Below are 24,780 nucleotides of genomic sequence, written 5' to 3' on the forward strand. Positions count from 1 at the left end.
TACTGCAGACAGCAAGACTTGTCACTAGAGACCCAGCATCGCTTAGCAACAAACAGGTGGTTGGGAGTCGGGCGCTTCTCCATCCAAAATGGTTCGATCGCGCTGAGATTATTTGTCACTCCCTCCCCATCCTGTCCCTCCTTTATTTCTAATTCCTTCTCAAGTTCATTGCTTCGCAATCCAATCCTGCCATACGTGGCATCCGCAGTTCTTCCAAATTCCCCACGGGTGTATATGTGCTAGTTCATAACATGAAAAAAAAAGTCTCTAACTTGTTCCCATAGTGCAGGCGTACATTTTTCTCTAGCTACTCTGCAGGTTTTCCTGTAAGCATGTTACTATGACTTTTAACATCATCAAACAGTAACTGTTGGCATATATAAGGGATTCCCTTCTGTTGTACTTCAAATAGGCACCAAATGCTTGTAATGATTTCGTTTTTATAGGACCTTTATCTCTCACTTCTAAAAGATCTTTCAATAGGATCTAGGTGGGGGCAGAATTTTTTTTTTTTTTTTAAGTTTCATCCTAAAATGTAAGAGAACCAAATACAACCAGAGAGAAGGAGAGAGCGGATTGGACGCACCCCTCCCATTTGGCCCGCCCCACATCCTCACAGGTCGATATCCCGAACATCTGTAGGGGTGCTGGCTTGGTCCAGCTCATCCTCCGACTTGGATCCATCGCCCTGGTCCTGACGGTACTGCTGCAGGCTATTCAGCAGCACCACCTCAATCTGCTCCTGGCAGGCTTTGAGGCAATCCTAGAAGGAGAAGCATCGAGACCAGAGCCGTTAGCAAGGGCAACAGGGCACAGAGCAATCAACAAAGAGAACATACACGATTTGAGCCCGCCTAACTCCACACTCCAGCAGGTGGTGGTGGTTTAAGTCACGAGGTCGTTTCCGCCTCTTGCGACCCCCTGGACTCCAGCCCGCCAGGCCCCTCTGCCATGGGATCTCCCAGGCAAGAATCCTGGAGTGGGCTGCCATGTCCTTCTCCGCTTCCAGTAGAAAGAAAGTCAACATGTAAGGAGGTGCGTCCTCCTGGTGGCGGGGGAACCACTCCCAGTGGGGTCCACAGGCCGGCAGCATCTGCAGCACCTGGAAGCTAGTTAGAAATGCGATTCTCAGCCCTCTCTGAACCAACTACATCTCAGAATCTGCACTTCAGCAGAAGCCCAGGCAGCGCTGGCCAAGGCGAGGGGCCATTTGCGGCCATGCAGGACCTGGTAACTCAAGGACCGGCGGGATGCTTCCTGCTTGGGGCCACTGCGTGGTAAGGAGGAAAAGGGGAAGGTGAGCCCTCCAGATAGTGTGACGGAACTAGACCACCTGAGGGGCAGATACAAGCGAATGGACTCAACTACACTGAGCCTCAGAGCCACTGGCTCAGAAACAAGCCAGTTTGTCTCTCCACTTATTTACCGTTTCCTTAACTCTCATAAAAAATACAACAGCATGTTTGCAAAGTTCTGGACGCTTGAGCCGTCTAATTGGGGAGAAAGCAAAAAGAAAAAGCTGCGGCACTGCTTTGAGATTAGTCTATATTTGGTAGGGAAGATTCAGGGTGTGTCAGCCCCATGCAGAAGCTCCTCTAAATTGGGTGACATTGACACAGCAGGAATTCATGGGTGTCATCAGGGTGGGACGGTGGTTGGCACTAGCAACCGGGCTGTGAGCTGAAGTCACTGCTCATAGCAGATACTGGGTAGGCCAAAAGGTTCCTTCGGCTTTTCCTGTAAAATGTTATGGAAAAATCTGAATGGACTTTTTGGCCAACTCAGCATCTCCCGACCTCTCTACTCATCAAGACTGGTTTCCTGGCACTCTCGTAAACGTATGGAAAATATGTGAACTCCACTCTGCCTGGGTCTTTTCACAGTTTCATGTATGTTCCCGCCGTGTTTGCTCCACCATGCAATTTTCACTGCCCAGAGGTTGCAGTCTGCCAAGCACACAAGCATTATCTCTATTTTCCAAAGATCTAAAATAAAGTTGGAGCTCCCAGGAAAGTTTCCATGCCCCGACATTTTCCTTTTGTATCTCTCAGCCACCGTACGCTGTTAAACCACAACTTTTTAGGAAAATTAACATCTGGAGTGAGACCAGCCCAAGCGCTGAGAGCAGATATGAAATACCACTCAGAATGAGTGAAGAGGGACAGAGGGAGGTGGCATCTGCTGTCCCCACAACCAGACTTGTGGGCACCACTGAGTTATTCTCCTTCTCTGTCTTTGGTTTCCCCATTTGTAAAGTAAGGCTCAGGAGACGCTCACAGAGGGAGGATCAGTTGCAATGTCCAGATGAAGCCCTAATCATTCATTACAAAGTGGAAGTCTTGGAAATCTGAACAAATTCCTGAGGTTTCTCTGAAATGAGGTACGAGTGAGAATTTGCTCAAGACAGGTGAGGGGCACAGCGGAACGGGCACCGGGGATGGAGCGTTCAGCAGGGATGCAGACTCTTTGCGAACCCATGGACTGCAGCACGCCAGGCTTCCCCGTCCTTTGCTACCTCCTGGAGTTTGCTCAAAGTCATGTCCATTGAGTCGGTGATGCCATCCAACCATCTCATCCTCTGTCGCCCCCTCCTCCTCCTGCCCTCAGTCTTTCCCAGCATCAGGGTCTTTTCCAATGAGTTCACTCTCTGCATCAGGTTAACAAGGCAAAAACTGAGGACAGTCCAAACTGCTCTGGATGGTCCCCTAGGGACCAGCTCTCCACCAACCCTGTCGACTTTCTTCCCTCCGAGACTCTGTTTCTGCGTCAATGCAACTGCCACCCAACAATATGATGAACCCAGGATGCCGTGATCATTTCTGCATTAGCCACACCAGGAGCTGAGATGGGTGGTCCTCTGAACATAGGGATGCGGCTCCAGAGAGCTAAGCAGCTTGATAGGGGGCCATGGACAGTCTCCCTGGGGGTCACCCAGGTGCCTGCTCTTCCTGGTATTCAGGCTTCCCTCCCAGCAGCCTGAGACCCTAAAGGAACAGTTCTGAGAAAGTCCTTCGGGGCAGGCTGGTACACCGGGCAGTCACTTCTACAGGACTTCAAGATAACACAGGCATCGAACATCATATTTACCTAACTTGCAGCCCCAAACTTTCACGATTTCCTGAATAAAATCAAGAAATATATCACACAAAACCCAGACTCTCCTTCCTTCAGTCAATGTAAATCACTTTTGACAGTGGCCAGCTCTTCCTCTTTGATACTTCTTACTTCGAGAGAAAAGGAAGGACGGTAGCAGTTGCCGCAAAAATGAGGATGGAGCAGGAAGCGAAGGCTCTCAGGGGTCAATTTTGTCCCCCTTCCTGGGAAGCACTCTGAGGTCTACATCTAACCCTCCTCTGGTTCCACTGCTGACAGCATCTGAGTTTCAACTGTGGGATCTGTCGCTCTCCGCGAGATGAAAATCTATCTGAGGGCAAGAGCTCATTTTGCATAAAGGATGCTGAAGTTCTCCTATGATGGAGGCACAAAGGTAAGAAATCGGCCTCCCTCTTCCTGGAGCACAGAGCTCATGCCCTACATTTCTTTCCTAAAATTTTTTTTTTGGCCATGCAGCATGTGGGATCTTAAGTTACCAGAAAGAATAGAACCTGAGCTCTCCACACTGGACATCCAGGGAATTCCCCACTCCCTGCATTTTAACACCTTCCTTCAGCATCGCAGGAGCCCTTCCCCTTTGTGGACTTCCTAAGGCTGTGAATTTCCTGTGAGCTGCTGGAAAGTGAAGCTGGAGGGAGGATGGGCTGGTGCCCCTACCTGCAGCAGACCAGCACCCCCACCCAGTCCTGCCCAAAGGGCTCTCAATCTCCCCAGCAGGGACCAGGGTGGAGGGTGTGGCCTAGAGGGAGGAGGCCAAGACTATAGATGGCAACAGACAAATAGATGGGGGAACAAGCTGCAGAGTCTGAAGGGAACAAGAGGCAAAGCTGAAGAGTGATGTCAGTGTGTCTTCGGGCGGAGTTCTTAGAGTGACACAGGCAGATCCTTACAGAATCTGAGAACAGGGGCTCTGGGGCAGGGGGAGCTGTAACAGCCAGCGGCCCTCACTTTCCAGCTTAGGGAACCGAACTGGAGCTGGCTCGTCCCCCAGTCACATGTAGTCAGAAGTTAACCCTGGCCTTCAGAGGGCAAGCTTCCTATTCCAGAACCCTCTTCCCTGTGCAACTCTCTGCTCCTTCCAGGCTCTAAGGAAAGACAGACCGGAGAATCTCCAGGAAAGGCAGACACAGCCCAAGAGTGGCCTGGAAACCAGCACCCGCCCCCAACCCCGCCCCACCCCACCGCAACAGTGCCTCGGATAAAAAGATGCCCCAGGGCCCTCTGCTCCTCGGCAGCCTCCAAAAGCACCAGCCATTGTGTCGAGATGCCCCAAATTAAGCTGATTAGAAGGAGAGCCATAATGCTCGTCTGTCAGCCTGGACAGGTGGCACTCCCCAGCGCTGGGGGTCGGGCAGGCCTCCAGCCCCACGAGGCTGGGCCCCCTCCCCCCGCCTGACGCGGCCCCGGAGCCCTGACAGCCGCGTTTGTGATGCCGGGCTCCGTCCCCCCGGGCCCCGACTTCCTCCGCTTGCTGGCTCCAGCCCCGCGCCCTGCACCCTCTTCGGCCTCGGTGAATGGGCTGCGGAACTGTTACCATCGGCCCCCAGCGTCGCTGCATCAGGGCATTGTCACCACACACGCACTGCACTCAACAGGGGGACAAAGGGCTGAATGAGCCCCAGACCCGCGGCCAAATCAGGCACAGACAACTTAGGAAACTATCTCATTCTTCCTTTCTTCGCAGCCTGTTGGGCTTATTTCCTTGAATACCAAATGAGGCCCGCAGTGAAAATCAGGCAGGCGCGCAGGGAAGCCTCAGCTCCAACTCTGCTTCCTCTGCCGCCCTGCCCCCGCTTTCCCTTCCTCCAGCCACTCTTCAGGAGGCCCCTGACCACACAGACCCAGTCCCGTCCACGAAAGACAAGTCTGGGGAACAGAGGGGTCTCTGGGAGAAGGTGTGCTCACGAGGGCTCCGGGGACCAAGATGACGTAAGTTGCGTCCAACTCTGTGTGACCCCACAGACTGTAGTCTGCCAGGCCCCTCTGTCTGTGGAATTTTCCAGGCAAGAATACTGGAGTGGGTAGCCATTTCCTCCTCCAGGACAATCTTCCCGACCCAGGGATCGAACCCCCATCTCCTGCGTCGGCTGCACTGGCAGTGGGATTCTTTAACATGGAGCCACCTGGGAAGCCCAGTCTTAATCGCATCGCCTCTGGCACTGAAGGTGCGGTTTTGTAATAACCCACTGACAACAGGATTCTAATATGCCAGGACGACCCTAGGAGAGTGATGTCCTGGAACTTCTCTGGGAGCTATTTAAGACTGAGACAGAGTCTTCCAATTCAGGGGACCTGGGTTCGATCCCTAGTCCAGGAACTAAGATCCCACATGCCTCACAGCCAAAAAACCGAAACAGAAAACAGAAGCAATGTTGTAACAAACTCAATAAAGACTTTAAAACTGGTCCACATTAAAAAAGAAAATCTTAACAAAAGAATGCAACAGACTTTTGGTATAATCTAGGTATAATAGGGTATATACAATGACAAAATGACTTGAGTCTATACCTGTTCTGTTAACTATCTTCCGATAACTTCACATCTTCAAGGCCTGTGAGCCCCATTCTACTTGCTCATTAGGGATTTAGGGAACTGGTGTCATGTGACAGCGAAGTGACTCGCTCTAAGAGAAAGCCAGGTAAAACTCGAGGGACCCTGACATGCTAAGTCCTCTCTCACTTTCCAAGAGACCTGGGGAGACCAGAGCAGGGGAAACACACTTGACATCCACCTGCCAGCCCTTTGTCCCCTTTCCCTTCCTCCCACCACCCCAGCATCATTCCCCGATGACTCTGCCAGGGGATACAGAGAGAAAGGACTGAGTCAAAGTTGGGTCTCGTTCAAGAGTCTATAGACAAGTGAACAAGGAGATAAAGGCGGGCGCCAAGCAGAGCAGGATGCCGAGGGGACGGAAGAGGAACCCCGATTCTGCCAGGGAAGTGGCCCAGTCGGTTCTCCCTTCGCAAGCAGACCCCTGGCAACGGAAGCCCCGGTGGACAGTCCCCTAAAGCCAGCTCGGCCTCTCTGGCTGGTGTCTGTTTTTAGCAACCCTCATGAGTGGAAGGAAAGACTACTTAAAATACACCACCCTCTGAGACTTTTATTCCCTGTAAAACCGTCAGCCTTCTCACTCAGCTTTCTCTTTGGCATGAGGCGTTCCGGTTTATTTTGGCAACCAGAGCGAGCAACAGAACACGGCTTTCTACGGCCGCGTGCGTCCCTCCTATCAAAGCTCACTGCCGCCAGCCAAGGAGCTGGAGAGGGGGGTCTGGCCGTCCTGGGGTAGGGGAGTCGAGGGGACCCTCTTTCCGCAGCCTGATCCTTGACAATCCATGGGGAGAGGTTACCATCAGCTGGTCCGGGATCTCCAGGTGCACAGGGCTGACACACAGCTTCGGGGACTCTGGAGTCAGAGGCTAGTGCACCCCAATTTCCTAGCTGTCTGAGCATCAGGGCCAGTGGGGCACGAGGTGGTCGGAGCACCTGGCTTCCCCGTGGGAGGACTCAGGGCAAACCCCTGGGCCCTTCAGCGTGGTCCGAGGGTCTACCTCTACAGCTACAACTTTTTGTGAAGGCAAAACATTGGGTTGGCCAAAAATTTCACTCGGGTTTGTCCATACACTCTTACAGAAAGCCTTGAATGACCTTCCTTGGCCAACCCAGTATACGCCACCTAACACTGAGCATCTTCAACTCTTCTAAATGCAGTGTGTTAGCTTTAAGTTCCTTCGCTGTGTGTGTGACCATCACCCTCTCCAGATCTTTACATCAACAACCACTCTCCCCCGTCCCCCACCCTCTGGTCCCTGGGAACCTCTATCCCACTTTCTGTCCTTATGGATTCGATTACTCTAGGTAAGTGGAATCATATTTGGTCTTTTTGGTATCTGGCTTATTTCACTTTACATGCCCAAGGCACATCCATGTTGTAGCGTACGTCGGAATTTCATTTCTTTTTAAGGGTGAACACTAGACCACGGCATGTACAGACCATATTTTCTTTCTCCGTCCCAAGGACATTTCCTATCATCAAGTGATGAAACTTGATGCTTTTCCCTGAGTTTCACGTTAGGCCCAGGCCCAGAGAGTCCTGCCTGCGGGCTGATTTCCTACTATGCCTCTAGTTCCTCACGCCTGCTTAGCGTCCATTCATTTGCTCTTCATCTGCTGGGAGTTTAGGTGCTTTACTGTTGATTCTGCACACACTCGCTGAGTTCCTTGAAGACAGGAAGCTCATCTTTTATTTTCCACGTGTCACCCACCCCCGGACTTCTCCCACGCTTGTCTCGGGTCTGTGCCTTGCTCACAAGGTGACAGCCTGCACCAAGGACTCTCCAGATTATGACTCACACGGTCAAACAAACAGCATTGTAAAAAAAAAAAAAGCTAAAGAAAACCCAGAGCTAATGATCTCAATCTGCAACCTGGGATCATGAGCGGGAGCCCGGAAAGCAGGAATCTGAAGTCTCACCCACAGGGTGTGGGCACCGCCTGGGACCCTTTCCCAACTGGGACTCCAGACTGCAGTCATTCAGGACTTGCCAGTGCTGTTCAAGTCTGGATGCCGGTATCAGCCCAAGTAGCGGATGCATTTGCTGTTACTTCTCCCTACTGTTTCTATTTCTTTTAACGACTGTACATTAAAATTCCCTAGAGAGGGAAATGGCAACCCACCCCAGTATTCTTGCCTGGAGAATTCTGTGGACAGAGGACCCTAGTGGGCTACAGTCCACGGGGTTGCAAAGAGTCAAACGCAACTGAGCAACTAATATTTGAACACTTGATACTGAAATTAAGTCAAATATCCTCTATTAAATATTGTTTTAAACAAGAGCCCTCCAGAGAATCCAGACTGATGGGAGAGAGGACTCAGTGCCCAAGGACAAACACACACAACAGCCGAGGCACGGGGACAGACACGCCCCAGGAGAGCGGGAGCCAGGCCCCGGGGATCCCAGGTGAGGCCGGGGGATTCCTGGGGTCTCCATCAGCTCTCTGAAAGCCTGGTCCACGCATGCTCGGGATTTCACACCAAAATGTTACACCCCCAGACCCACTGGTGAGACTGAAGCACATGTGTGCGCCATCTCCATCAACAGCTGCCCTTTTTAGAAGGAACCTTTAAGCTGGGGCTGCATTCAGTTGACCTAGTCTGAATGGCCTGGCTAAATACTGTCTGAAAGAGGCTGGCAGCGTCTCCAGTATGAAGTGCGAGACTGGGTCGCGGGCACAGCCCACGAGCTCCAGTGACACCCTGGGAACAACCTCTGTCCATCTGAAGCCACTAAGGGGGTGACAGAGAGATGGGGGAAAAGGCTAGAGACCCCGTGGGGCCATCAGACCGTGAGGATGTATCTATAAATATCTGCAAGAGGTTACAATGCCTGAAGAGGGGTCAAAACTCTTGTCACTGATATGTTTTGTCTCTGGGGGTCGAGGAGGGGCTGGTCTGACGCTGGCTGGGAGTCCTTTCGGCAAGGCAGCCTTAATAGGAGACGTTCAGAAAAGGAAGGAAGTGTATCACTTCTATAAATCCTAATAAATTCTAAGATTTGCCTCTAGAGGATTCGAAAAGCATTCTGCCTGGGAGGGTCTTTTCGATCTACACCTCAGAAACCATGCTTCAAAAGCCTGTTTGCCATGTCTTCCTCCAGGGGATTTTCCTGACCCAGGGATCGAACCCACATCTCCTGCATTGCAGGTGGATTCTTTTACCCACTTTGGCAGAAACCACAATTTTGTAAAGCAACTATCCTTCAATTAAAACATAAAATTAAAAGTTAAAAAAAAAAAAGCCTGTTTGGAGCATCTGAAAATCAAGTCCAGGAGAACCCCTTTCTGTGCCGTTTCCGTGAGATGGTAATAAAGGTCGGGGAAAAATCTAAGGAGGGGCTGGGGGAGGGGGGAAGCCAAGAGAACTTCAGCCTTTGCTGAGCTGACATTTACCCCTTCTGCCCAGCACTGCCAGAGGAGGCACCGGCCTCGGGCTGGTAAACCACATTCTCCCTTGTAACTCAATATATTCCCCCAGCAGGGCGCTCAGAATCCCCCTGACCATCCAGAGGGGGTCATCACGAAGTCCCTTGCATTCTTAAGCTTCTCCATGGTAACTCGAGAAGGCCTCGGAGCTGACACCCCTCTCCCGGGTTGCTTTAAGCCAAAGGCCTTTTTCAAACAAAAAGATCCCAGGAGCTGCAGCCAGGCAGGAATGCAGGGTTCCCAGGCCTGGGCGTCAGATCCTCTGGGTTCCGGTCCCAGGCCAGTGACCCCGACCTCTCCACCTCCCTAACCTTGTAGAATCACCCTGGCCTGGACCTTCTAAGGACCGTCATTTCCAACCAGCTGAATAAGAGCCTCCCTGGACCCTGGCTTCTCCTCCAAACCTCTCTTTCTTCTAAGGAGCTTCAAATTCTGGCAACCAGAGTTACAGCCTCTGAACTGTCCACGGGGCACCCAGAATGGAAAAATCTATAGCTAATAATAGTTCCTTGCGTTTGCATGGCACTTAACTCTTTTTAAAGTGGTTTTTAATCCATCATCACAATGAACTAAAGGGAAATGAGAGACAGGCGCAAGGGCTTGAGAGGTCAGTGGAGGCGGACACCTCCTCACAGGAGCGGGGGGCCCTCCTCTCCCACGCCCTGTGGTGCAGGGGGGCCCCCCGCTCCGGCCCTGCCTGCCAGCCTCAGCGTGTGTGAGCAGGCGAGAAGGCTCCATGTTGGAGGAGAAGCAGGCTGGGGATTGTACATAAATGGAAACAAGCAACAAATCAGACCCGCGGGGAAGCCCAGGCCATACAGGAAAGCAGTCAGCGGCCTCCCTCCCGCCTCAGATCTGCCTGCTAAGTTCTCCTCTCTATCTTGAGGGCACACGGGCTGCTGAAACCTGAAGAGGCAGGCTCACCTGCTGAATTCTGTATGATGTCAGAGGCCATGGTCTCAGCAAAGAGAAGCCAGCTGCCACAAAGAACCTCTGACACATCATCATCCCACCAACTGTCTCTTTCCCCGAGCGGACAGACAAGATGCCTGGTCTCCGCCAGGAGGAGGGACGGGGGCCACCTACCACATCGGTGTTGGTGATCTTTGCCAGGAGATCCACCAGGGCGTCTCCAGTGAGCGAGCTCACATCCTCATCCTGCTGAAGCCCACAGATGGCGGCCCCCACGCTTCCAGTTGCAATCATCGACGGCGGGTACATGGCAAACTTGAAGTCTGTGGGGACGAGAGGTGGGGAGGTCAGGACAGGGTGGAGACGGGCGCTTCCCCGCTTGGTAGACGATAGCACAAATGCCGCCTGGTCCCTAAGAGGCATCAGAACCCGTGTGATTCACCACCCAAAAAGTGGAAGGCTGGGGTGGGGGCTGCTGGGGAAGGAAGACCTGCGTCCCAATTCAAATCCCAGCACAGGGGACTTTCCTGGTGGTCCAAAGGCTAAGACTCTGCACTCCCAATCCTGGGGGCATGGGTTCGATCCCTGGTCAGGAAACTAGACTGCACCTTACTGCAACTAAGAGTTCATGTGCCACGATGAACACCAAGTGCAGCTAGATAAATATTAAAAAAAAAAAAAAAAACCAACCTGAGCATTGGGCTGAACCCGCAGAAACAGCTTAACCTATGGCTTCTCCCTCTTGCTAGCATATCAACATTGTCCACGGAGGCCCTTTTATCGCTGACTCCAAGGTCTACATCGAGTCACGGGCATGCTTAGAAACCATGCTGGGTGGCTCAACGAGGCACACACTCCCCACCCCTCCTGGCTGAATGCCACGAGCACAGCAGGCCTGGCTGTCTGTCTTTCTCCTTGGCCTTCTTTTCTTAGCCTGTGCACCATCTCCACCTCTTGAAGGGTGTATATTACAACATTCCACCCAGAGCCTGCTGTGCACTGACTTGTGCAGAGCCTCTTCTGTCCCCTGGATGGTGACGAAGCCAGCCTCTCCCTCCTCTCTGCTGTAGGTCTCTTCACATGGGGTCACAGCAGTGTTTCTCTGCCCAAAAACCTCGTTAGCTCCCCCCACCCCACCAGACATTCACAATGCACAGGAGCCAGCCAGCTCGTGGCCCTGGGCCCACAGGGGCTTGGGGTGGGAGCAGCTGGCAGGGAAAGGTGGGGCAGGACGAGACCCCGCCTCCTTCCTCCCACCCCCCAGTGCCCAGGCCTCAGCCCAGAACCACAGTCCACACACTGCCTATCTCTGCATCCCGCTACCTGCATACCCAACCCCTACTTCTAGCAAATTAACCAACTTCTGGAAGCCAGGGGGTGCAGGTGGATGGTCCAGGGGGTGCCCAGAGGGCTGTACCTCCCTTTGTCTGGGTGGGGGGGAATGCTGAGAGACACGTCCCCCTGCCCTGCCCCACCATCCCCTGACCCCCGATGGCTGCACCTATGAAGCAAGGGAAGCCAAGCAGGCTCTGCTGAGCTGCAGGACTCTGAGCAGCTGCTCACTCTCCTCTGGGTTAATCCAGTGGACGTGACTTGAGTGCTGCCAAGCCAGGCTCAGCCCCTGGGGGTCCTAGACCAGTCATGCCCTCCCTCCCACCCTCAAGTTTTTCTAACTTCCCTTGCAACTCAGTACCAGTCACCAAGTTCACTTGTGGGTCGCGACCTGCATGTGCTGTTGTTGCTGTTGTTCTGAACAAAATAAAAGTATCAGGAAGGAGGGCAAGTGGTGGGGAGTCAACACTGTCTGCAGAAACTCTTGTATCGATTTGAGGTACACTGATGAGGCATCCCACGCGGTGTTATAAAATGTACTTCTTCCTTTATGGTAGGTCAAAAGTTGAAAAGCAGCAGGCTGGCTCATCTCCCAGGGGCCCCTCCAGGTCTAACTGACTTTTATTTACAAAAAATTAGAATGTAACTGCTTTACAATGTTAACTTTCTGCTGTACAATGTAGCAAATCAGCTCTATATATACATGGATCCCCTCTCCATGTACATATGGAGAGCCTCCACCCACCCACTCCCATCCTACTCCTCTAGGTCACCACAGAGCAGACACCCTGGCTTCCACCAGGCAGCGAAGTCACAAGACATATGTCTCCATCGGGCAGTTCTGCATGGCCTCAGGGGCTGCCCCAAGACTACACCCAGAGACACTCCCCTCTCTGCTGATAGGGGAAACGCAGAGAGGAAAATACCTAATGAAACACCTGGTCTCGTCTTTGTCCTAGCTCCTGTTCGCTAACCTCCACACTCAACCCTGGAAAGTTCCACCCAATCCATTCAGCCATTTCTGGAAACCTTAAACTTTCAGCTATGGAACTGGATGGAGAAATATTCACAATACCTACCTGGGTGAGAAGGGGGGCAAAAAAAAAAAAACTATATGAGTGTGTGCTATGAACAAGATTACAACCACCCATAAATATATAAATAGAAAGGCATAAACCTGCATGCATATAGGGGAACTAGAAGATACAAAGATGTATGCAAACTTCCCCACCACTGGGTGGGGAAAACTTCTTTTAGCAAAAATTAAATATCATGAAACAATCTCCCCTGAATCTAAGCCTCTTGCTCAGAAATGCTGCCAAGTTGTATTCTGGTGCTGAAGGCACGATTGGGATAAGCGTCTCCCTCCACCCTCAGCTCCCTACCTGGAAAGGTAAGGTGTGTGTCACTTCCTGAGCAACCCGAGCCTCAACAGAGTGAGAAGTAGTTGGCTGAGCAGGGACCCATTCAGATCATGCTTCCCCATGCTCCAGGCACCACGGATGGCCCCCTGCCCCCAAAATATAGGACATAAAAATACAACACAGGGTGGTTCTTCTAAAGATACATCTCTAAGAAGGGAGATGTCCCCACGTGGATAGGAGTGTTCACGTGGAGCCACGCAGGCCTGCCCTAGAAGGTGGGGAAGGTTTGGGCCATGCAGCTCCAAGCACTGGAAGGCGGAGGCCATGGAGGCTGGTAACCCACTGCTCACCAGCTGCTTGAAGGTCTCCAAGGCCAGTCACCCGACCTCTCTGAGCCTCCGTTTTCTCACCTACAAATGAGGATATACCCACCTCCTAGGCTACTTCTGAGGCTTCAACCAAGAGAGCAGCGCCCTGCTCATAGTCAACAGTCCACATCAACCGCCACCACCATCACCCCACTATTCCTAACAGTGGGACGTGCTGTGGGATTGGGGCGGGCAGTACACTTTTTGGCCACACTGCATGGTTTGTGGAATCTTAGTTCCCCCTACCAGGGCTCAAACCTGTAACCCCTTGCGTTGTAGAAACACTTAATCTTAACCACTGGACCGCCAGGGAAGCCCCTGGGGTGGGCAGTTCTGACTGTCAAGAGATTCTGTTCAGCATCTGCAGTGATTCAGGGAAAGGTGCATGGGGAGCCCAGAAAGAACAAGGGATCTGCTCTGGGTCTGGAGGCTCTTTTCCGATCGTGTGTGTGTGTGTATGTGTGTGTGTGTGTGACAGGAACACGGCCTCATGGAGCCCCCACCACCTCCTGCTGCTCTGTCAGGGGCAGAAGCTGAGATCCCGTGGGGACGTGGGGATGAGGGGGACAGAAAGACGACACAAGTATACAAGCAATGAAAGGGAAGCTGGATGGACCGTATTCATTCCTGCAAGAGGGGCACCCAGAGCCAAGGAACAGGCCCACACACCTGCAGCCCCGACCTGACCTCCGCCCTCCCAGTGAGGCGGGGCAAAGGGCGCGTCTCCACCGACCAGCCCTGATGCTGTTCCTACAGTTTGCTGACTTGGCCAACTATTAGCAAAAAACAAGGTAAAATTCACCTGTTTCAGGACACTGGCTTTTACGGGTGAATCGGTGAAATCTCCAGAGGTTAAGCGGCTTTGTTTAGCATCTGCTGCTGGGTTTGCAGGCGCCTGGACTTGGCACCCAGTGCGCTGGAGGACTCCTCGGAAGGTGAAGAGAGCCTCAAAGGGACCTCCCCCCTCCCCCCCCCCGCTCCAGCCCCACCAAGAACACAGGGTCGTCTCTCCCATCAGAAGCGGGAGAAATGCCCAGAGGAGGGAGCCTCAGCTTTGACGTCCAAGAGACAGGAACCCGTTCCATCCTCAGCCGCCCCCCCACCCCCAACCAACCCTGCTCTTGCTCTGGGACTCCGCAGAGATCCTCACCACGTCTCTCAAGGACCTCCGGGGGGACCGCTTAACCCAGGCAAGGGCAAGAGAAGTGCTCCACGTTTATCAACTCAGGAATATGTCACTGGAGGAAGAGTTCTGAGCTAAGCAGGTTTGCAACCACAGATTACAGGGCCCTGGCTGGTCGCGTTATCCCCGTTGTTTTGACTACGACGGCGGAAGCCTTGACCGGCTAAGTGTGACTGCTGTGCTTCTTCTGTTCACCACTAGGGGGCGAGAGAGACTCTCTCTGAGGTGTCAACCAGAGACGCGTTCCTCCATCTCTCCCGCAACCTGGCGTCAGTCCGGTGGGGGGTTTAAAAGGCCAGGATGGGGGTGCTCGCTGGCCACCGAATGACGTCATCGGCCGCCCCCAGAGCCGGCTCCCACCACGTCCTTGTGGGGGCCTCGATGCCAATTTAACTCCAGCAGCCTGGCTGGGAGCAGGTGGCAGGAGGGCCCTCAGCCCGCTCCTCACAGCAAGATGGGAAGTGAGCCGGCCTTGCCAGGCTGCCTGAAACCACGCAGGGAAGAAGGGAGACTCCGGGTCAACGGGCCACACCCCCTGGGCCCCGCGACCTCGGCTCTTGGAGGACAGAAAGCGGTTTCCGTTCTTCCTTCCACTTTCCAACCACCCAGGCAAACCTGCCTTCCTGGCTCAGGCGCCAAGTGGTAGATCCTCTCTGGGCCATCACTGTGTGTGTGTGTGTGTGTGTGTGTGTGTGTGTGCGCGCGTGCATCCGTCCGATTCCGGACCGCAGTCCGCCAGGCTCCTCTGTCCACGGGTAGAAACCAACCCAATGCTGTAAAGCAATTATCCTTCAATTCAAAAAGAAGGGAAAAGGAATACTGGAGTGGGTTGCCACCACTTCCTTCTCTGGGGGATCTTCCCCACCAAGGGATCGAACCCACATCTCTTGCCTCAGCCTGCACTGGCAGGCAGATTCTTTACCAAGGGAGCCACCTGGGCCATCACTAGCTGGCTATAACCTGGGGATGAACTGTCACAGGAACACCTGGAGGCAAAGCCAAGAAGACAGTTGGAAGCACGGGGGGTGACACCATCACCCGGGCCCAGGCCCGGATGTCTGGGGGGGATACTCATGTGCAGGAGAGCTGAGGGCAGCACCTTGGGGTGCGGGGCACCTAGGCAAAGAGAGGAGAGGCCGGGCACCATGGGTAGGGAGGCTAAACACCTCCTCTTCCCACCGCTTGCGCCAAGTTCAACCTCAATGCCATTGGCTCTTCTAGACATAACTGGAATCATCTGTTGAGCATGATATCATGCTTCAAGAATCTCCCCACGCCGGCGTGCAATCTTGAGTCATCCCAGTGGTCTCCTTCCCCCTTGGCGGACCTGGGGGGCTCTGCCATCAGGACCCGCCTGCTGCCTGGCTACTAAAGCCTCACAGGAGCCAGTGGTTATAAGGGCTCCCCTAGCCCCATGGCCTCCGCCGACCAGGACCAGGACCAGCCCGGGGTAGTCTCCGCCCCAGAGGCTGTTCGAGATTGAGCAGGGGAGGAAAGGGGGCACCTCTCCGTCTCACCATATTATGCCTCGAGCCCCAGGAAGAAGACCGACACCCCCTACCCGTCCCGCCTCCCGCCTCTTCCCCTTTCACACACAGGCACTCTCTGTGGACAGAGGGACCAAGGCCAGCTCTTTCACAAGCAGCTTTCCCCCTCAACTGCCCACAACGCCCCAGGGTTGCTACTGCCGCCTCCAGACCTGGGCCTCTGAGCCCCTGGCTGCCAGAGCTCAGAGACAGAACCAGCGGGATCCACGTGGGGTGGGGGTGGGGAAACAGGACCTGAGCTCCTGGGACTTCCCACCTGCTACCCGTCCCAGACACACACCCGGCCCCAGGGTGTGGAATCTCATCTAACAGGAAGATGTTTCCTCCAAGAAAAGCAGCCCCAGGGCTCTTGATCCATCACGGCCTCAAAGCCCCAGCCAGTGAGATGCCATGTGACACAGCCTTGCAGACACATTCAAGGGCAGATGGGGCAAAGAAAATCCTCAGGAGATAGGCTCCTTCCTTCAGGAGACACAGGAGACCCTCCCTGTGCTCTGAGCAGACCACACCCGGCTTACTGGGTACCTGGCCAGAAGTCTCTTTTCTCCTATCCTCCCCCACTCCCTGCCCCACACTAGCAAGGCAGTCTTCTCAACTTCCTCCGCCTCCCCTCAGACCTCTGTCCTCAGTCCCTGAATCCCAGGCTCCCTACTCTGGCCCCAAACTTGGCAGCTGCCCCAAGGATCTGGCCAAGAAGGCCAGGAGTGGGGGATGGGATCCCCAGTTTTAGAGAATGGGCCTTTAGAGAATGTGGGGACCTGCTCTAGGCCTGGGTGACTCCACCCACCCTCCTATCCGAGTCGGAGATCATCAAGGAGCGGGCAGACGGACCCCCAAAGGTACATCAGTTAAGAGACAAGGTCAAAGCAGAGCTCTGGCCGTCAACAGCTGGGCAATGAGGGAGCGCAGGGTCAGGGGTCAGCTGTCCGAGAGAGAAAAGGGCTGGCTGACCCCCTCCTCCAGTGAATCGCGACCACGGAGAAGGGACAGGCGGGGCCTGGGAGACAAAGTGACAAGTCAATGAGGGGCTGACCTCGAGGGCCTAGGCCAGACAGCAGAAAGGGAAGCAGCTAAGAATGGCCACGGCCTGCAAGGCAGCAGGGATCAATGGCTAAGAGTGGCCCTCGGGGCCACAGGAAGGGCACAGACTGCATCTGGGAAGCCTGGGGAGGGGAAGCTTGCCCTGGGATCCACCGGGTGGTGGTGGGGGGTGGCTGGACCCTGCATCTGAGCCAGCAAAGGCCAAGCGTGGCGTCCTGCTGGACTCAGACAGCGCAGCAGGGTCAGCGTGCAAGTCACTGTATCCGCCTTAGCTGGAAGAGTCAGCATCGGAGTCACGTTCACAGTACCAGGGCCCATCGCCTGTACCTTGCCTGGTTGACAAAGGGCTTCCTCGCCCTTCATCTCTCTTCTGCTGTCTGCTTTCCTAACCACCCTGAAAGGGTTGCAGGAATGTTGTGGGTCAGTGTTTTGCAGATGAAGAAGCTAAGGTTCAGACAAAACTTAAGTGCCCGGAGGTCACCCAGAGATAAGTAACAAAGCCTGACCTTTTGACTGCGAACAGGGCATGGACGCTATTGCAAACAATGTGTTCATCTCCTTGGGCTCCAATATAATATGTAACAAGATACTGAAAGAAGTCAACCCCCAGGCCCACCTTTGCAATGCAAGTGCAGACTCCGGGCAACCTTGAACCACGCCCTCTTCCCCCCTCCCCCGCCTGCCCCCGGGGCGGGCCGGGGAGGGGAGGGGGGCTCGGAGAAGATCTGCCCAAACAAGTTCTTTCCCTGACACTTCTGCTTGTGAAAATATGAACTCCTGACGCTCCACCCTATTATGATTGCGGGTCCGGAGCTTCTCCCACAGCCACTACCTTTGGGGGGCGGGAAGTGGGGGCAATGTAGAAACTGGCCAAGGTTCAGTGTGGTGAGACTGTATCAAACCACTGCCTTTGGCGTATTAGTTAATGGCACAGGGGCCAACAAGATTATGTACCAATTGTGGCATCAACAGGGTGGGTGTAGGGCTTTTTAACATGAAAAGGCAGTTGCAACTTACAGGTTGCAATCAAAACCTCAACACGTAGGCGGGGTGGGGTGGGTGTTGGGGGGGGTGGGTGGGAGCAGAGCCCAGGCTTAGGAATTGACTCCCCGCTGCAAAAGCCCACAGGTCCACCCCCACCCTGCCAGAGGGAGCAGCCAGGAGGCAGTCAATGCCCTGCAGCCAGGAGAAATCCTGGGGCCTCTTCCCTTCCCAGTATCAGGGCAGGCGGTATTTATCTTGACAGGGTTCCTTAACCTGTATTTGCCTCCACCCCCCAAATTTCCTCTTGGGCTTATCTCCAAGCCATCCTTTTCCCTCCAAAGATGAAAGATTTAAACACGACCAGAGAGCAGTATATATAATCTTCAAAAGAGCACTTTAGACACCATAAAGAATATTTTAACAGGCGCTATTTTTTTTTTCTTCCCCTTACCACACCTGTCCTCGTAAACCATTTATGAGTTTGGCAGAGAGAAAATATACCAGCTGAGATAAAGGAAGGAAAAAACTGCCCAGGAAGGAAACCTTGGACTCTATAGAGATTACTTGGGACCCCTCCCGTAAACACTCGGAAGTTAGGGCTGTGGTCTGCCTCCCCTTGCAGCCCCCCAAAGCCCTTCTCGGCACCCAGCCACCCCCCACCCCCAGGGCTCCAGCCGTTCCTACCAGTGGCGCACAGAGCGATGAAGGTCTGGGCGTGCTTGCGAATCAGCGACAGCTTCTCGCTGGGCTGAGGCAGCTTGCGAAGGATGTGTTCGATGAAGTCGTGGGGGGTGACAGCCGCCAGGTTCCATTTCAACTTGCCCAGCACCACCAGCTCCCACTCCTGGGGAGGGAGGGAGGCAGAGAAAAGTATAAAACCCACACAGGCTGACCCAGTGTCCCGGATGGGAGGCTTGGGATCTAGACCAGTCTTTTGAGGATGTTCATTAGGACAAGGCTAGATTGGAAGGCCGGACCATTTATCAGAGTGGTCCTAAAGCTTTGAAGTGGGTGATGGCTCTGAAGGCTTCAAATGTCAAGCTCCCCGGAAACCAATGAGCGCCCAGGTGGCCACTGCCTCGATGGTCCTTTCTGCTATTTCTTCAGCCTCTCCAGCTGCACACCCTACCTCCCCATCCAACCCTGACTTCCAGAAGATGCTCTTGCCTGCCCACCCAGAAGGCTGAATTCACAGTAAAATACCGCCAAGGTTGTGGTGACCCTTTGGTAGGAACTTATTGTATATATCAGTGACTGGATTAATGAGTAACTTTTTTCATCCTCCTGGAAAAATGATGTACACAGAATGAAGCTCAAATGTAGGTTTCTTGGCCCAAATCCTCGGCAACCAATTAGCTCGCCTGCGTCGGTGCCAACAGTACCATTTTCCTCTCTGCTGCTAAGACTTTCCCTGGACACACAATGCAGAAGACCCCAGGAAACGACACCCAGACACCGCGCACCCTTCCACATACGGGTCTGCGCAGGTTTTTGTTACCGTAACTAAAGGACCAGAGGGTCACTGGCCACCCCGTTTTGCGGCTGGAGGGGATTCAGGAGAGGATTAAAGTGCTTGTTCGAAGTCATAGGGAAGAATGCAGCCCAAATGCTGGCGCAGGGCTAACCCGGTGTCTGTGGGCCTCTCACCAGCAGCCCACCTACTGAAAAATGTTTTGTTTCTTTCCCTCTTGGAGATACTTCCGGGAGAATTATGCTCAAGGGAAACAAGTCAAAAAGAATGCCTTAAAAAAACGTGCTGTCAGACGGAAAACAGGTCTATTGATCGATCATCATCAGAAGAATGAGATGCTGAGACCAGCCTGTCTGTGCAGCTCGCTCCCACATTCACCCCAGGAAACTGACTCTCTTCCCCCCAGCCACCGGAGCCCCATTCTGCCCAGGGCACCCACCGGCTGTGTGGTCTCCGCCATTGCCCTCCCCTCCCTGGTCTTAGCTTCCTCATTGGTAAAATAGGAGGACCCCTCTACATCTCCACTTCTGGGATAAAGAGACTAGGAAAGGGCAGATGTGTCTGCAGAAATACAAATTAGCTTGGCAGACCCTCAAAAAAAATTGGGGTGCTCTAAAAAGATCTGAGCCCCCCATCATGATGAAACAGTGATGCAAAAGGATTATTTTTCCTGGTCTCCCTTGGGGAAAAAATAACTGGATCTTATTTCTACCCATTTGTTTGTCTTTACTGGCTTTAATGTCGGCCTTCGCTTTTTTCCGGAGGTTGGGGGTAAAAACACAGACAGCCTTCTAAACAATCAGGGTCTTCCAAGACGGCTTGAAATTCCAGCTCTCCTTCTCACGGGAGAATGTGAGTATAAACCACTCGACCTGTACCATTATTAAAGGAAGCAGATCTCCCAGAAGAAAGCACCTTTCTGGGCCTCTCCGACCAAACCAGAAGCAGCTGAAATCTGGCAGCTGTTCAAAGGTGAGGTCATTCATGCCCCTCTGCATTCTCGGAGATTCCTCCCCGTCCTTGCACATGTCTGCCGCTAGGTGGCAGCACAGCCTCAGGGAGGAAGGCCTCTCACAAAGAACTCAGTTCAGGCAGCCAGTCCCGGCCCTGTGGACTTCGCTGCAGGCCTGGCCAGCAGGGAGGGAGGGTGGAGAGGAACAGAGGGGGCCCTCTTCCAAAGAGTTGGGAGATGGGTGTGCAGATCACTGAGGGTGGGCCTCTGGGGCCACTCAATCAATGCCACACTGCGGCTACATGGACGTCTTAAGGGTGAAGCTGCAGAGGCAAAGGGTCCTACTGGGTGGGAAAAAGGTTTGCTGGCAGAAAACCAGAGCCCAGACAAGATCCCCATGTCTGTACAGAGGTTACAGCCTCACCGAAGATGGGACTCCACGCCTCCGAATCCTCCCACAAAGGGCCAAACTTGACTCTGCTCAAAAGCCAGTGAGTTGGTGTTTAGTGAACAGCTACTATGTGCTGGTATGCTGGAGAGACTGAGAGATTCCCTAGAGTGTACCTTTGAACTCCTAGTTCTTGGGAGACACGTCACAACACGTCTGGATCACGGTGAGGTTGATGACTGTCTCGGAAGTCAGTGATTGAAAATTGGGAATTTAATTAAAACATTAACAGTGTTGTATACCTCCACTACACACACACACACACACACACACACACACACACACATTTTGCAAATGAGTGTCACCAACCCAAACCTCTGTGAAGGAGGCTCTTATGCATGGGCGGAGCCTGAGTACTTTGTATATACAGTCTAGCACACAGTAGGAACACAAAAAGTCTCTATAGGAAAGGTCAGAGCTTCCCGAAGGGTGGACATTTCACAGATGGGTAATTTGGGGTCCTAAGAGTTTGTTCTGGGAGCGATGGGTCAAGGCGGATTAGGCCAGGGCAGAGCAGAAAGGCAAGCAGGCAGGAAGGAGGCAGTCATTACCAGCAGCTCCTGAGGCTTGATGGAGTTGTCGGTGTAAATGCATAACTTCTCAGCGGTCAGCGGGATGGTCTCTTTGAGCTTGGACGCCAGGAACATGCACACGGCCCCCAGCAGCTGCAGATGGGTCTTCGGAGTTGGGACTCCGGCCAAGAAGCGGTCCAGGTAATTGATGGCGAGAGGAAAGACCTCCTCTTCGCACTTCTGCTCCTCACAGACCTACGACATGAGTGGGAAGGGGTCGGGGTGGGGGGAAGACCATAATATCAGGAAAGGAGGAAGAAAGGGAAATCGCACAATCTCGGGAAATGACAAAAATATTGGATTTGGGGGGAGGGGAGGGGAGTAGAATAAGCGATAAGAATGAAGACGAGGAAATTGGGGGCAATCTACATGGTCATCCGCGCGGGGGTCCTTCCCGGGAACTTAAAATCTCAAAGGTGAAGGGGCTTAAGGACCCCGAAGCCGAGGGCGCAGCAGCGCCGGCCCCGCCGCCCCCGTGGGCCGCTCACTACTCCGGGCGCTTGCACTCACTCACTCTCTTTTTTGGATTTCGTCATCTTTTCAAAAAATCAATAAAAATATTCTGGAGGCTCCGGGGGTCTCGTTCTTGGTCTCATTCGGATCCCCAGACCCTGCTCTATCATTCCCGACAATTGAAAAAATTGTCGGGAGGGGTCCCCGCGGCCCAGGCGCCGCATTTGGGGGGGTGGGTGGGAAGAGGTGGGGAAGCGGGGGGAGGGCGGAGGGAGCGAGCGCCGCGCAGCCTGGGCGGCCGGAGTCGGAGCAGGGGAGACGGGTTCAAAAAATAATTAAAAATCGAGGAAATATCCCAGAAAAGCCCTTTCGCCGTGAAAACCCCGCAGAGGACCCAGGCTTCCCGCAGCGGAGGTTTGGGACGCCGGGAAGGTCTGGAGCGCGACCCCTGGGGCTTCGGATCCCGAGGGGAAACTTGCAGGGGAGAGCGCGGCGGCTGGAGTGTCCGGCCGCGGCCCACAAGGGCAGAGGCCGGGGACGGTGGCGAAGAGCTGGGGGACGCTCGAGGACGGGGAGCCGCCGGAGAGAGGCGCGGGGGGCTCCGGCCTCTCCTTCGGGGGGGCCCCGCTATCCCCCCTGCACACACCTCCTCCCCCTCCCACCCCACCCAGATCTCCGCACCCAGGAAACTGAAGGCCGAACCGTAAGTAACCTTCACGAGGGGGCGGGGTGGGTGATGGGGGAGCGAGGGCGCCATCAGAAGTGGGGGGACCGGGGTCGTGGGGTGCGAGGGAGAGCAGGCGACGCGTCCAGCCGCTCCACCCCCGAGTTTACAAAGCAACATGGCGAAACCACGGCAGGTCCGGAGCCGTGCAGACGTGGGCACACGGCAAGGGTTCGGAGCAAGGGGAAAGAAGTGCTTCTTCTGGGTTCCCCGAAAACACACGTTTCTTCAGTGTGACTTCCGGGGCTCCTGAATTCCCCGTTTCTCTTCTCCCTCCGCCCTCCCCCTCCCCCCTTAAGTGCCAACGCGGAGTCCCGACCACATGCGGGGACCCGAGGCTGGGACCCATTTGCTCTGGCCTTTGCGGGGAGGGGGGGGCGCAGCTGACTTTTTAACTTCGGGGTTCACGCTCCCATTCTCTTCTTCAAGGCACCGCAAGCAGCCTCGGCTTAGCAAAAGGTCGCGGCGGGGGTGGGTGCCGGTGGGAAGAGGTGGCAGCCGCATGCAGGCACACGCGCTCGGGATGCTCCCCCACCCTCCGCCCTGGGACAACCTCGCTGCTCTCCCTCTCCCCCCGGGAATCTTGCACCCCCCGCAAGGAACCGAGAGGAAGCCACGCGTCTCGTCGAGGGCGCGGGGGTAAGCTCTGGCGCAGGAGTGGGGAGGCGGGCTCCCGAGGCTGCCCTCGCCCAGGTTCCGGGACCCGGCGCGGGGGCCGACGGAGCGCTTGCCTGCAGCCCTACCTCCAGCATCCAGGTGGCCACCATCCTGCGCATGTAGGGCTGAATGTCCTTCTGCACGCACTTGAAGTAGGAGCACTGGGGCAGGTAGCGCTCCTCGATGGTCAGCAAGTTCTGCAACACGCGGTCGTCGTGGAGCAGGTTGGCGTCCGGCACGGCCCTGCGGACCGGCTCTACCTCGCCGCACAGCAGCTCCATGGCCAGCTGGCTACTCGCTCGTGCCCCTGCGATCTCCGGACTGGAAAAGTTGGGGGGTTTTTTTGGGAGGGGGGAGGGGAGAGGATTCCCCGTACCTCCTTCCTTTGGCTAAATAAGGGTTTTTTTTGGGGGGGGGAGTTAAGGGCAGAGAGAGAGAAGCCGGGGAAGAAGAGTGGAAAGGGATAGGATGGGCGGTGGGAGAGGAGCGCCCCTGGGGCGGCTGACTCTCTCTGCCCTCCCCTTCAAACTTGTCTGCTCTCCCCAGCTCGCTCGGCTCTCTGCTCGCCGAGGCAGTGACGCACACTGGCTGGGCAGTTACTTCTCCTCCCTCTCGCCTCACCCCCCTCTCCGGTTCCTCCTCCCCTTCCCTCCCCTCCCGGCCCTCCCCTCCTCCTTTCAGTCTCTCCCTCCTTTCCCCTCTTGTTATTAAGGAGAACAGCAGCTGGCCCGACCAAACTTCAAACGCGGTCCCCCGCGCCGCCCCCCACCCTCTCCCTTAGCTTTCCGAGGCCCTCTCCTCCAAGCCAGGGGCCCTGGATAGGGGAACCCACCAAAAAAACCACAAAACCCCACCGATCCCTACTTATTCCCTGTAATTGCAGCACATTCTGTAGGTGCATCCCGCCAAAAATACGACCCTCCGACTCTGGCTTCCTCAAACATGATCGCCACACTCCAGCCCACAAATTTAAGATCCAGGAATGACGGGTGGGTGAGCTGAAGATGAGGTGGGCTCAGACGATTGAGAAATAAGATCCCTTATAAGAGCCGGAAGGAGGGTGATTTTGGGAAACAGTTAACTTTGCATACCCAGAGGGAAAGGGTATGTATATGGCCCTGAAATGTACGTTCTTGATCATTTTCAGCCTGTTTCCAAAACCCGATTATAAGGACCAGAATACATCCCCCCCCCCCGCCCCATGCCACTGCTCACCCCCCACCCCCCGCAGATGTGTGGGGAGAGGAAGAAGGCGGAGGGGTGGGTGTCCGGAGGGAGGGGGCGCTTCTTCGACGTGGGAGAATGTGACCTAGGAGCAGAAACCCTCCCGTTCTTGGGGCGCCGCAGGCGCCACTGGGAGACGCGGGGAGGCGCCCCGAGCCGCCGCAGGCCGGGGGCAGGGCTCCCAGCGGTTCCGCCGCGGCCAGCGGCCACGCAGGAAAAACCCGCTTCCTCGCCCTGCATCTGCTGACAAGCCGCCCGAGGTGTCTGCGCCGAGCGTGGCCACCCTGATACAGCTTTCTAGGAAATAGCCCGGGAGGGGGGGGGGCGGGGAGGGGGGCGAGAGAGGGGGTAGATTGGGCTCCCTGTCTCTCCCACAGCGCAAACGACACCACCCTTCGTTTCCTCCGAGGCCCAAGATCTCCCACCCCGGGTCCCTCGCGGACCCTCCGGGTTCA

At 54.7% G+C, this 24,780-nt stretch overlaps 1 protein-coding gene across 2 annotated transcripts; it reads right to left on the minus strand.

Moving 5' to 3' along the window:
- Positions 1–502: 502 nt before the first annotated feature.
- On the minus strand, positions 503–23,677 carry CCND2 (cyclin D2). 2 transcript variants are annotated; one of them, NM_001076372.1, is made up of 5 exons: positions 23,188–23,389; positions 21,247–21,462; positions 18,509–18,668; positions 10,180–10,328; positions 503–763 (listed from the first exon to the last, which is right to left on the minus strand). In NM_001076372.1, the coding sequence occupies exons 1-5, from the start codon at positions 23,380–23,382 to the stop codon at positions 614–616; spliced, it is 870 nt and encodes a 289-aa protein (NP_001069840.1). In that variant the 5' UTR covers positions 23,383–23,389; the 3' UTR covers positions 503–613. The 2 variants fall into 2 exon arrangements, with proteins under 2 accessions (NP_001069840.1, XP_024847945.1); XM_024992177.2 differs by lacking the exon at positions 503–763 and adding an exon at positions 4,280–9,848 and having other exon boundaries at positions 23,188–23,677.
- Positions 23,678–24,780: the final 1,103 nt, after the last annotated feature.

The sequence above is a fragment of the Bos taurus genome, chromosome 5 (assembly GCF_002263795.3).
Source record: "Bos taurus isolate L1 Dominette 01449 registration number 42190680 breed Hereford chromosome 5, ARS-UCD2.0, whole genome shotgun sequence".
NCBI lineage: Eukaryota > Metazoa > Chordata > Mammalia > Artiodactyla > Bovidae > Bos > Bos taurus.